The sequence below is a fragment of the Chanodichthys erythropterus genome, chromosome 11 (genome assembly GCF_024489055.1).
Source record: "Chanodichthys erythropterus isolate Z2021 chromosome 11, ASM2448905v1, whole genome shotgun sequence".
NCBI classification, from domain to species: domain Eukaryota; kingdom Metazoa; phylum Chordata; class Actinopteri; order Cypriniformes; family Xenocyprididae; genus Chanodichthys; species Chanodichthys erythropterus.
This window is the reverse complement of record NC_090231.1, coordinates 18,448,842-18,462,510: the sequence shown is the minus strand read 5'-3', so window position 1 is coordinate 18,462,510 and position 13,669 is coordinate 18,448,842. Positions and strand designations below refer to the sequence as shown.

Genomic DNA, 13,669 nt, shown 5'->3' with positions numbered 1-13,669 from the left:
TTAAAATACAAAAAAGTAATTGTGTGCGTTTTATTTTTTTTCCATCTTTTTCTTCCAGCAAGTGTTGTCCTTGTGTTTCAGTGGGGGCTGCCACATGTGGAAGTCCTATTCTTTTCGGTATGATCTTTATGGATTTCTTGGTTGCAGAGGTTTCTCTGAATGGCACACCAAGTGCGATTCATTAAGTCCTTTATTAGCTTTGAGAGATGGGGCTTATTGCATTTTAGTCCAATAAACGGATCCATGCTACCAAAAGAGTGCCGTAAACTTGCAGAATTAACTGGAGAGACTGAACTGATTTTCAACGGCTTACCCTATAAAAACCCTAATGTGTGTAGAACCAAACAGTCTACTTAATGCTTCCTGATCCTGCTTTTCATTTTCTTCTGCGTTTTCTGAAGCAGGTTGCTATTGAAAGACTAAAAACAAACAAAGGATTGAACACATTTCTTTTGTTTGCAGCGAAACGTGACACCCTAATATCCTGTTATATTATTTTTAATAGTTTAAAATATGCAGCTGTGTTTTGTTCTGTATTTTTTGGTCAATGACATGCTAATTTTTTTTTTATTTCATTTAATTTTTAGGTTATTCAAATGCATTAAAAATGCAGTGCATACACAAAATGACTGGATTATACCATCTATGAATGTTTTCAATTTCTGAATTAAATTTCATAAGTCTTAAAAAAAATTTTTTTTAATTATTCCTTATAAATTTACCAGTATTGTTTTAAAATATTAATATCTGAAAAACTATGTGTAGCCTTGAAAAATGTGTTGAAGTCATCTCAGGCACTTTATTTGCCATTGAGCCATGACTGCCTAAAATAAGTTTAGGTTGTTGATGGTGCCTGGACAGTTTGATGTTCATACTGACACCTGCTCATCTAGTTGTATGTTTGACATCCCAACGAATTTTATGCAAAGTGTTCATCTGTCGACGTGTTCAACCTTTCACTCAGTCTGATCTTCTATTCACTCCATTAATCACAAACAGATTCATACAGATTTTGTGTCAGCACTGGACCAAAATGAAGTAGGCCTACTTGAGGAGTGTGTGACCCATTACTCCTTACAAAATGGCCTTTATGACATTAGTTCTTGAGTTGTGACAAACAAAGGGCATGTCAAAACCGTTTGTCTTCATTTGCATAACGTTTCCCACAGGAGCAGAGCAAATCCCTGCTCCTTTACCCGTCACTTCCCTCCTAATCTACATGTGAAGTGTCTTCATGAATGACGACAGATGCGGTCTTTAAACCCGTTAAAACGGAAAAGAAGGAAGCCGTTTGGCTGCTTCTCATCTCTCGTCAATACCGAGACGAGTAGCTCACGTGCATTGGTTTCGGTCGGAACAGGTTTTAACGCTGTTCAATTTAATTTCTGATTCTGTGAAGAATGACAGATGTGACAAGATCTCATTTTGTCCGTTCACATTTTCCAGCAGTATTTTGCTAGGGGAAATTATCATGAAGTACTTTACTTTGAAGGGAAAAAACAAACAATTTATGGTCTGATATCCATATTTTGTTTAAAATACCGTTACAACTCAGGGTTAATTGTCTTACCGACGTTGTTTTATTACTGCCTGTGGTGTGTCTGTGATAATTAAGTGAGCTATTATGGCAACAGTGATTGAGGTGTGTGAATAGCGAGTGAGCATCTGCCCCGTCCGCGCACTTTAACAGGCTGAATAGAAAACACGGAAAATATTCCACTCTGGCACACGGAGCCCATATTAATTTGTACTGTGTAAACGATGGCTACTCCAGACTTCGATGTCATATGAAACACATTATCGTGTTTCCATGAAGCCTCTGAAGCATATTTTGACATTTAAAAAAAATATCATTATGTTAATACAAATAAACAGGCCTATTCTTAACAGCAAAGCTTCAACAACATGTGCAGTAACGGATTTTGTTTACTTTTTGGTGCCAGTAGAGTGAAGAAAATCTGGTTTTGGAACAACATGAGGGTGAAAAATATTAATTTCGTTTAAATTAATCAATCAAATGCTGTAACTTGTAAATTATTGGCGCATACTTGACCCTTCGTCGTCTTTTCTCAGTCCGGTTCCGCAGTCGCTCCATCCCATGTTTGTGCGCGGACTCGGATCCCTCTTGAGAGCGTCGAGTGTGTGTATTTAGGCTAATGCCTTTGATTCAGTAACAGTTCATTGAGGGTTCTCTCCTGCAGCAGGACTGGAAACATTTCTCAAACTTCACGTCCAGCGTCGACTTCGGATCTGTTCTTGCCAAATACAGCAGTACCTTTTTTCAACAGCTTTATTTTCATGCAGTATTAAGTTTACGCATATAGACTTTTTTTTTTTTTTTTAAATATAGCCTATACATAAAAATTCGTACTGGATTAGCACCTCGAACGCAAGTTGACATTTACTCATATAAAGGTAAGTTATTAAATAAATACAGAAAATTAAGAAATGATTTATTTAGCACTCTATTTATATATTTTCATTCTGCAAGTTGCACACATTCCAATAGCCTGATTTTAAACAACTTTTAAATTATCTTCCATTTTTACTGTTTAAATGATGAACGTACACGAGTTAGCCTAATAAATATTCTGGAATATGTTGATAAATTTAGCTTTTATCATTTTTGTTTATAATATTATCTATATTTTCCACATCCGTTAATGAATACTAAATATGGACATTTATTACGCAACAAATTCTTGGTCTAAGCCAGTAACTGGTTGTAATCCAGCTTGTTTAGATCAGTGAGGTGAATGTGATCAACTAATGTTATAATCTTGTGTGTGTCATAATTGACAGTTTAACTGACACCACTGATCTCATTGGCTATTGATAGTAGTTATCTAGTTCACTAGACAGATTGTGACATAAGATTGATATTGTATGGTTATATTTTTTTATTGTTATATTGATATTGTATGGTTATAAATATAACCATTACTTAATATCAATATAAGTAATGGTTATATATATATATATATATATATATTAGTATTATACTTTTTTTTTTTTTGACAACTTTTAAAGTAATGTTATGTAGCTAGATCAACTCTTTTTATGAGGCTTTCTCACAGGATATGCTAAACAATCCTATAGTCAAATATTGAAGTTTGGCTTCTATCAGATAACCGCAATGTTCGGTTTTACATTTGTCTTGGTCTAATTAAGTTGTAGGCTTCACCGTGTTGTATGTGACTGCTTCCAGGCCATGAATAATGAATACAATGAGCTAAACACAAAGATGTGGAGATGAATGCCCTACAGCTGTCAATGTCTGGGAGGGGCGCTGAGATGAGCCTGTGTGTTACTCATTGCTGGAGGTCCATTGCAGCTGCATGCCAGCTTTCAGCAATTATGCCTTCCCTCAAAAGAATGGCTTTAAGTGGGGATTGAGGAGAGCGGAGCAGCACATATGATTAAGTGCCTCATTACTTGACCTCCGTGTGTAAGAGCACATGTGAGACGCATGAGGATATAGAGTCACAGGACGCCGTAACGTACTCCATAATTAACCCCACGTCTGAGCGGATTATGAATGGCTCATCTCTACAAATGGTCTTGGAAAGTCATATGACTTGCTGCCCTTCTGAGCCATTGATAAACTCTTGCCTTGTGATCTCAGTTAAAGGCATAGTTCACCCAAAATTCATCATCATTTCAGGCTGCTTTTGTTTGCTGCTATTAGCTTTTCATCAATCCACGAGCCCCTTGCAGTTCCCTCATGAACCTCAATTTGGGAAACTTTGGTATATATTGTATGATGTCCAGGTTTATTCTGGAATATGTTAAAATCTGCTCATATTTTAAAAGTCGTGTAGTGTTTTCCAGCAGTCGTCCCAAACCTGTATAACGGTCTTTCTAACGTACTTTCTACATTTTAAGAAATGTTCATGTTGTTGTCATCTTTTCCTTCAGGTGTGTCCATCTAAAGAGCCTGCTGTGTTCTAGTGCCACTATGAAGGACCGCGACTCTCTCTCCCTCCTGCACTACTCTGGTTCAGGCAAGACGAGCCCTCAGTTTGCTTCTGCTTCTCTCCATCCCAGCTCCCCCGTGTTGGGAAAGCCCCAACCTTTCTGCCTGCAGTCGGGCCAGCACCTCATAGCCTCCATGCAGCTCCAGAAACTCAACAGTCACTATCAAAATCTATCCTCTGCAGCTACAACCGGACCCGGCCGAGGGTACGGAGCCACCATGCTGGGCACGGGACAGATTGCCACTCCTGGGGCGGCACAGACACCTGGGATCATTGATTCTGATCCGGTCGATGAGGAAGTTCTGATGTCGCTAGTGGTGGAGCTGGGTTTAGACCGTGCCAATGAGCTTCCAGAGCTATGGCTGGGTCAGAACGAGTTTGACTTCATCGCAGACGTGCCGGCTGGCTGCTGACCCTCTTGGTTGCTACCAAATCTCCTGTCTTTAAAATCAAAGTGTCAAATGAATGGCAATTAAATTTGCCTATAAAAAGAGTGTTTAACTGTCAGATTTGAACTGTCAAGAGCTGTTATTTGCAGACTGATGTAGGTTTGCTCGAGACCTCTGTTTGTGAGACTCTATGTAGTCTTTTCTGTGGAGAAGTGTTCTAAAGTCAGAGGACTGAGCAGGCTTACCAAAACGGCCATCCTTAAGATGTTTTCCGCAGCCTTAGGGACATCTATATTTCCAAAGCTCATTCACACCCTTATAAAAGCCACATCGTGATATGTGGAAAGGATTTGAAAAGTCACCTCAATGTGAGGTTGGAGGAGGGGAGATATACAGCATACATGATTTATAGAGAACAAAGGCTACTTTTGCCTGGCTGCCTATTGTTCTAACTTGTTCCGACCCTATCCAGACAAACAGTGGGATGGTATTACATGTGTGTAATGGAAGGTGATCGTGAAACTGGTGCGCTCAGCTGAGCCCCTCTATCATTCGTGAGATTCCCTTGAGAAGCCGTGTCATCGCAAGCCTCGCTGGTCACAGAGGAACTCAACCTGGCCAAAGGTTTTCCATGGTTAAATATATTAATGAGACGTGTCTGTTTACCCCACAAGTCAGCCTGCATGGTGTGATAGCCTTATATTTATATTTTTGTCTAGAGATGATTGGTTTATGCACTTATCAATGTTCATCCAAAAAATGTATTGCCTACTTTTTTCCCCCTCTAAATTTACTTATACAGTTAATTTTTTTTTTTTTTTGTCTTGTAGGCTATATAAATAAAATAAGTTAATTGTAATGTAGATATATGCAGGCCTTGTCCAAAATCCACAAATATGTTAGACATTTTTGTTAGCATGCATGCTTAAAATGCATTTGGTTACACATTGAAAGAGAATTTTCTGTCAGATAGTCATTTTACTGTTTGTGAAATTTGTGACTTACTGAAACTTAATCAAAGATTTTTCGTTTAGCACTTTTCTTTCATCCATTTATTTTTCTACATAAGAGAGTTATTACCTATATTTAAAAGTGTGTACTTTTTCTGTTTTTTTTTTTTTTTGTGAGAAAATAAAGTAACAAAGCACAACACTTTGTCTTTTTCTTTCCAATAAAAACACTTTTAACTGAATTACACATTTAACAGGCAAAAAGAAATCACACTGCTTAATGATTTAGGATGAATTAAGAAACAAGTGCTAAGTATTTAATTAAGACAATATTTAAAATGCACATTGGTAACAACTGAGCTCAGATTGTCTGGAATATAAGCATGTTTAGCAAAGCTAAACTCACATTATCACACAGCTCACACAGTGAAGATCACTAACTGGTTAGTACTGGCATCTAGTGGCCAGCGCAATAAATACACCAAACTTTAGCTAAATGTAGAAACATCTTCACACAAGTTTGTTGAATTTATTACTACATTTGATAGCCATATCTTTGCGTATGAAGCGCACTACTCATGAAGAAATGCAAAAAAAAAAAAAAAAAGGAATAAATAAAATTAAATGAAAAGCATTTATAAAGCAAAAGGACAAGGACAAATAAAAAAACAGCATTATTGAACGAGAGGGAAAACGGCACAAAGGGATAGTTCAACCAAAAATGAAAATTCTGTCATTTACTCACCCTCAAGTTGTTCCAAACCTGTATGAATTTGTTTCTTCTGCTGAACACAAAAGATATTTTGCAACCAAACAGTTGATGGGCCCCATTGACTTCCATTGTATGGAAAAGCATACTACTTCTTTTGTGTTCAGCAGAAGAAAGAAAATTCTTGGAACGTGAAACAACTTGAAGGTGAGTAAATGCTGAGAGAATTTTCATTTTTGGTGAACTATCCCTTTAAGGCATTCATTGTTTAGTGATCAGTGGATGACTATCATTTATCTAATAACACAGTGGCCCTGATTCACATCCTGGAATTTTCAAGCACTTGTTTCTTGAACAATTAAAATATAAAGTTTTAAATGGGCTTACTAACACTGTTTTTCTCTAGATGCAATGTTTTAGATTAAAGAGTAAGTTCACCCAAAAATGCAAATAATGTCATTCATTACTCACCCTCATGTCGTTCTACACCTGTAAGACCTTCGTTCATCTTCGGAACACAAATTAAAATATTGTTGATGAAATCTGATGGCTCAGTGAGGCCTCTATTGAGAGCAAAGCCATTCAAACTCTCATGGTCCATAAATGTACTAAAAACATATTTGAAACAGTTCATGTGAGTTCAGTGGTTCAATATTAATATTATAAAGCGACGATAATACTTTTTGTGCGCCAAAAAAACTAAATAATGACTTTATTCAACAATATCTATATCGGCCGATTTCAAAACACTGCTTCATGAAGCTTCTGAGCTTTATGAATCTTTTGTGTCGAATCAGTGATTCGGATCTCCTATCAAACGGTTAAACTGCTGAAATCACGTGATCACGATTCACTGATTCGATTCGTAAAGCTCTGAAGCAGTGTTTTGAAATCGGCCCATATAGATATTGTTGAATGAAGTCATTATTTAGTTTTTTTGGCGTACAAAAAGTATTCTCGTCGCTTTATAACATTAAGAGAGCTTTGCTCTCAATGGAGGCCTCGCTGAGCCATCGGATTTGAGGGTGGGTAATAAATTACATTATTTTAATTTTTGGGTGAACTAACCCTTTAGGAAATGTGAAATCCTACTATAAAACATCACAAATGATCAAACCCACTGATAATCCTATAGGATAATGTCAATCATGTAAATTCAAGGAACTGGCTTTTCTTGGTCAAAGGGATATTAAAAATACACACAGAAAAAGTTACAAATTAAAATAATATTCCCAAACATTGGGAAATATTTTGATTAGAGAAAGGGGGAAATAAAGTTACAGCTGTATTTTCCTAATAAATTTCCAGTTTGTTATGAATAGCACCAGAATCCAAAGCAGCCAAATTAGTTACACTCAGTTGTGATAAAAGCATATTATGAACTGAACGTCTCTACAAATGTAGCTGATTTTTTTTATTCAATACAATAGGAAGTAGAAATACTTTCATGACACTGTGCGTAACAGTAATGAGGCAGTAGCTATAGGCTACATGAAGAAACATACAAACTCGATTCGATAAAGGCTCAAGATAAAACAAAAACATCTGCACTTCTCAGTAAAAATGCTGTGTTTAGAGTGTGATCACAGACCTCCCCACTTGATGGCACACGCTCGTACAGCTTCTAGCAGAAGCTCCGACTGTCCTTCTTCGGCACCGGTAGTTCAGCTTATCTTCCGCTGACAGGAAGTCGCTGGTCCTTTTCCCCAGACTCCAACATGGTGAGTGCATTTCTGTAGCGAGACCCGTCCAAAATAATCCACAATCATCAACGCTTTAGAAGAGCAAAGTTTTCCATTTGTGTTCCAATTACTGCTCTTTTACCCCGTGTACAATGAACAACACACAAATTGTCATGATAAAAAGCAGATGTAATGTTTAAAAGGTAAACGGAAAATGCTTGGCTCAACCGCGGTCTCTCTTTAGCGGTAGAGGGGATTTCGCTGTTACATGATGGAGAAATGCCATTTATATACACATTTTTACTGGTTTAATATTATTTTAATCAATAGAAAGTGAAGTTTACAGTAAGCTTACACTTTTTAAACAGCACGGTTTACGTTTTTAAATAGCAGGAAGGACTCTATAGGCCTCGCCTGACCGAGTTTGTGTCCATATTGCAGGACAATGTCATGCATTGATGTATGAACTGATTTTCTTTTTGTGTTGATTGAATTGTTTCTGTTCTTTTTCAGGCCCGAGGACCGAAGAAGCATCTGAAGCGCGTCGCAGCTCCTAAACACTGGATGCTGGACAAACTCACCGGAGTATTTGTAAGTTATGCTTGCTTTCATCAAGATGCACTCACTGCTTTTGTTACAGTTTTACATACAGAGAAATGTAGAATGTTTAAAATGATATACTGTACTCGCATCAGATGAATATTAAGTTCACGTTGGACATACGTGACCAGTTTCATTTCAATGTGTCATGCAATTGAGATATTACTGGTAACAATAATAATCTGTATTTTCATATGGTACTAAATAAGATCTGTGACGCATACATACTAATTCAAGTGGATGTGGGTTGAATTTGTTTTGGTTTATATAGGCTCCTCGTCCTTCCACCGGTCCCCACAAACTGAGGGAGTGCCTGCCCCTCATCATCTTCCTGAGGAACCGCCTCAAGTACGCTCTGACCGGAGATGAGGTCAAGAAGATCTGCATGCAGAGGTTCATCAAAATCGATGGCAAGGTCCGCACTGATGTCACCTACCCCACTGGATTCATGGGTGAGTTCTGCTGCACTCTGTTTGGATACCTTCACTGAACTGCTATTTTAGTCATCTATACACCACCTCAGGGTTACTGTAGGTCTTAAAGTCTTAATTCACCCCTACACAACTTAAGACCTTAAAAATCTTTAAATTTATATATTTACTTGAGATGCAAATGTTAAAGTCCTAAAAAAAATTAACAAAATTGTGAGTTTGCTTCAACAAATCTCGCTTCCCACTACCTTAAGTTGATTTTTCTGAGCCCGTTGGCAGATTTGTTCTACAGTAGTCAACATTGAAGTGGATCAAAAAAGTTAATCAAAGGTGTCCTAAGAACTAAGTTTGGTGAAAGCTTTGATCCACTTCAAATGTTGACTATTATAGTTTTAATCAAACTCCCTTCACTTAAATCAATTTCTCAGGAATGCATCTTAATTTTAGAATCTTTAGACATTTGCCTGGGAAAAATTAATGATCTTAATGAACCTTGACCTTCAAATTGATTGGAAGCAACCTGTAAGACCAAAAAATATTGTTGTAATACAACTAAACTGTAAAATAAAAGTATTTAGTAATTTTACGTTATAGTAAATTACACTTTTCCTTCACTTTCAAGTGTTAAACCTTAAATCTTGCTGCAGGGAAACCTTTAAGTTTCTGTTTCAACAGGATTATGAACGTTGTAGTACAAATCCAGTGAAATGCTCCAATTATTGGTACCAAGTAAATTTGGAAATTATGCAAATGGAGAAATGGGGATGGGCATTTGTCAGTTTTCATTTCAAATATTGATAGATTCTGTGGTGGGGCGTGTGCAGGGGCTGGGCATCTCCGTCATGGCAATATAAATATTTAAATTTAAAATGCTTATGAAAAATGTTGACCAATAAAAATGACATGAAATTGTCAAAATATTCATGTATGACTAGAAAAATAACACTGCTATATCAATAATGCATCTATGTTAGGGCTGCACGATATATCGCATGAGATTGTCACGCGCATTTCGTCAGTAAAGCCGGTTCCCTGATTACCGTTAAATCTCCATCACCTGCTTTCAAATGGAGCGGCATTTAATAGACATAGCCGTAGATCACTGAAAAGCCACGCAATATCGCGTTCATTATCGAAGGCGATTCATCTGCGATATGAACGCGATATTGCGTGGCTTTTCATTGAACTACGGCTCTGTCTATTAAATGCCACTGCATTTGAAAGCAGGTGATGGAGATTTAGCGGTAATCAGGGAACCGGCTTTATTGATGAATTGCGCGTGACAATCTCATGCGATATATCGTGCAGCCCTAATCTATGTGTTCGAAAAAGAAACTTCTAAAAGGAATAACTGAAATTAGGTGAAATTGAAGAGTGAAAGAATACCAATAAACTACAGTCTGTTCTATATGATATGCATCCTCTATGATTAATCAGATGTCCCAGATGCACAATATAAGTATAGAATTACAACTTGTATCTGCACAAAAAGACGCAAGTAAACCTGAACCAAGTTACTAGCCAGAAAGTGTTAATCTTGTTGTGGATGTGCTCTTCCCGTAACAACACGCTGAAACACGGGCAACCATAGCACAAAGAATTCACAATATGCTAAAGTGTTCTCAGTCATTATGCATATGGCAGATTGCTGCTGCACATCTGGCACTTAACTGTATTTCATGATAAAGTGGTTCAAGGCATCACTCTGCACTTTCAAATTTATAGTTTCACACTTTTGCCAGCCTGGACGGCATGCTGTCCTAACCCTAACCAATCAGACCTGTCATGATCGATCGTTGCTGTCACGTTTGAGTACCGGTATGCGAGTACCCATACACATCCCTATGTGTAAAGTGTAATAGCTGCATGTTGCATTTCCAAGTCCCAAGTGTTGCCAAGTTTGAGGTTTTTTCCCATGGAATTGGGCTATTTTAAATTGTTAAAAATCCACTGATGTACAAATTTGGTGCTCTGACTGAGAAGTATAAAAATATTTTAGGTTCACTATGAAACTGATTGTGCCAGGGTGCCACAGTCCAAATAACTGAACTTTTGTAAGCTACCTTTTTAGAGCTTAAATATTCAAAAATAATTTTGCATGAAATACTGTGAACTTTAATTAGTGATGTCTAAATGTGCTATTCAAGGCTTCTACTACTTTAATATTCCCAATGCTCAAGTGTCCCAGATGCATAATCCTGAAATGCTACACAAACGCCTTTGTTGCTCTTTAGCTTGAGTTTTTAATGTTTTTGAACTTTCAAAAACCTGTTGATTGCACAATTTCAGCTAGAAACCTATGCAGCTATTTAGGCATTCTCAGTATTTGGGCATTGGGCAGAGGTTAGTCAGTGTTTAGGATGTTGAACCCAATATGTTGGTCAGGGGATCTCAACTCCTGAAGTCCTCTTTCCTGCAGAGTTTAGCTAATCAAACACGCCTGAATAAAATAATCACGGTATTCAAGATTACTAGAAAGCTGCAGGTAGGTGAGTTTAATAAAGGTTGGCGGTGAACTGCAGGAAAGTGGCCCTCTAGGGCCAGAGTTGAGAACTCCAGTTCTTTTTCACCAAATTCATCTCATTGTGATTAGAAATGTGCTTTATCATGCAGCCACAATCTGGCACTGTAGTGTATGTGAGGTGATTCACTAGGCCACACAACTAATTTATATTTTCCGGAAATATCAGTCATATAGTTGGCTGCTTATTTTATTGCATTCAATTATACAATAAGACAAGGCACTCACAATTGAGTATGTGAGCTGTAGCTTACCAGATGGTTGAACTGCGAATGTCACATCGAGTGACTAATCCCTCAGTGTTGTTATAACACACTCCTTCACATAGCGTTTCCACTGTGCACTCATACTTGCCTAGTAAGTGCCAACAGGATATTAATCTGCTGTGACTGATTTTCCAGCTCAAGTGATGCGGCAGGTTGTTTATCAGAATGTTGTTTTAAAACATAAGCTGAGTTGACAATCTGATGGTCATGTGTTAATAAAATTTGTTGTGCTGCCGTTCTTTCAGATGTGGTCAGCATTGAGAAGACCGGAGAGAACTTCAGGCTGATCTATGATGTCAAGGGACGTTTTACAGTTCACCGCATCACAAATGAGGAGGCCAAGGTGAGCTTAATGTCCTTGTATATTACATAAATCAAATTAACATGATCTTGTCACTTCATTTATTCTTTTTGAGAGATCTTTTGAGCTAATGCTGTTGTCCTGTTGTAGTACAAATTGTGCAAGGTGAGGAAAATCCTCATTGGCACAAAGGGAATCCCACATCTGGTGACCCATGATGCCCGCACCATCCGTTACCCTGATCCTCTTATCAAGGTCAACGACACCATCCGTATTGACCTGGACACAGGCAAAATTACAGATTTCATCAAGTTTGAAACAGGTTGGTGAGCAAATGATATTCAACTTTAAGTCTTTGTCCTTTTGTTTTGGTATTTGGGTTGCCCATATTTTCTTTTTTCTGTGTAAATAGGCAACATGTGCATGGTGACCGGAGGTGCTAACTTGGGGCGTATTGGTGTGATCACCAATAGAGAGAAGCATCCTGGCTCTTTTGATGTGGTGCATGTTAAAGACAGCACTGGGAACAGCTTTGCCACCAGGCTCACCAACATTTTTGTCATTGGCAAGGTGAGCACAGGATTCAGAAAGTTTGCTGTGCGTTGTTTAAAATGGGATGATTAAGCTGTTAGCAAGCAGCTGACTGGGCTTAGTATGTGCTGTACTGATCAAAATGAAGACTTGTGACTTTCTGCATACATTTCTACATGTGACATTGTGTCACATGATGTTGGGGAAAGTTAATTTTAAAAGTAACATGTTACAATATTGCGTTACCCCCTAAAGTAACAAATTACATGGTTACTTTTTAATGGAAAGTAATGTGGTGTTACTTTTGTGACTGCTTTTTATTGTTATTTTTTTATATAATGACAAGTTCTATTTTGGGCAAACATAAAGGCCATTTTATGGTAAAAGTGGAATGCAAATGTACACCTGTACAACTAATGCAAACAAACCTTTTGGCTGTGCTGCTATTCTGGATTGAAGCAGAAGAAATGTCCAGCGCTCTTTCTTCAGCAGTAAAAACAAAAAAATGAAATGTGACATTCATCTCAAGCTGTTTGCTTATTGGTGTGGTTAAATTGGATCATCAAATGTCAGCAACAAAGACATTGGTTGATAAAGTGAGATTTAAATACATCAAGTATATTTGTATTTAACGTTTAATTATTGCAGATTTGCATAATATTCCAAGTTTGCATTTCACTGTTTTTATTGATGAATAGTGAATCTGGATTTGTGCAAGTGAGATGAGTAAATGCATGGACACATTTAGTCTAGAACTACAATAGGCATCATGTTTTCACAGCGCACACAACTCCTCTGCACCTCACTCCCGATTTCTCTCAACATGAGGGCAGGAGAGGTGTTAAAAAACAAAAACTTTCACCACTTGTTTTAAAATGTAACTCGGATAATTTTTAGTGTTTTTTTTTTTTTTTTTTTTTTTAAGTAAATGTTACTTGGAAAAAAGCAATCTGATTATGTAACTCTTTCTTGAGTTACCCCCCAACACTGCACATGATAATCTTGAAGTTTGTTAGTAGTACACACATGATCCCTGAAAAACATTACCATTCATAATGCGCCAAGAGGTTTTTTTGTTTTGTTTCTAAGCAGTTTTGTGGATTTAAACGCATCTTGCTGCAGTATTACATGTTTATTGTACTAATACTGTTTCTGTCATCAGGGCAACAAGCCATGGATTTCCCTGCCACGTGGAAAGGGTATCCGCCTGACCATTGCTGAGGAGAGAGACAAGAGATTGGCTGCCAAACAGAGCAGCAGCTAAGTCAACTGGACTAGCACACTTGATTTCAAAATAAAAAATTATTTACAA

At 37.5% G+C, this 13,669-nt stretch overlaps 2 protein-coding genes across 2 annotated transcripts; both read left to right on the top strand.

The window, feature by feature from the left end:
• The first annotated feature begins 2,193 nt into the window (after positions 1-2,193).
• Positions 2,194-5,508, top strand: cited1 (Cbp/p300-interacting transactivator, with Glu/Asp-rich carboxy-terminal domain, 1). The gene is made up of 2 exons (XM_067400668.1): positions 2,194-2,415; positions 3,919-5,508. Exon 2 carries the CDS (start codon positions 3,959-3,961, stop codon positions 4,388-4,390), a length of 432 nt encoding a protein of 143 aa, XP_067256769.1. The 5' UTR covers positions 2,194-2,415; positions 3,919-3,958; the 3' UTR covers positions 4,391-5,508.
• A 2,180-nt stretch (positions 5,509-7,688) lies between these two features.
• Positions 7,689-13,669, top strand: rps4x (ribosomal protein S4 X-linked). The gene is made up of 7 exons (XM_067401921.1): positions 7,689-7,746; positions 8,221-8,298; positions 8,579-8,759; positions 11,771-11,868; positions 11,977-12,148; positions 12,239-12,396; positions 13,520-13,669. The coding sequence occupies exons 1-7, from the start codon at positions 7,744-7,746 to the stop codon at positions 13,619-13,621; spliced, it is 792 nt and encodes a 263-aa protein (XP_067258022.1). The 5' UTR covers positions 7,689-7,743; the 3' UTR covers positions 13,622-13,669.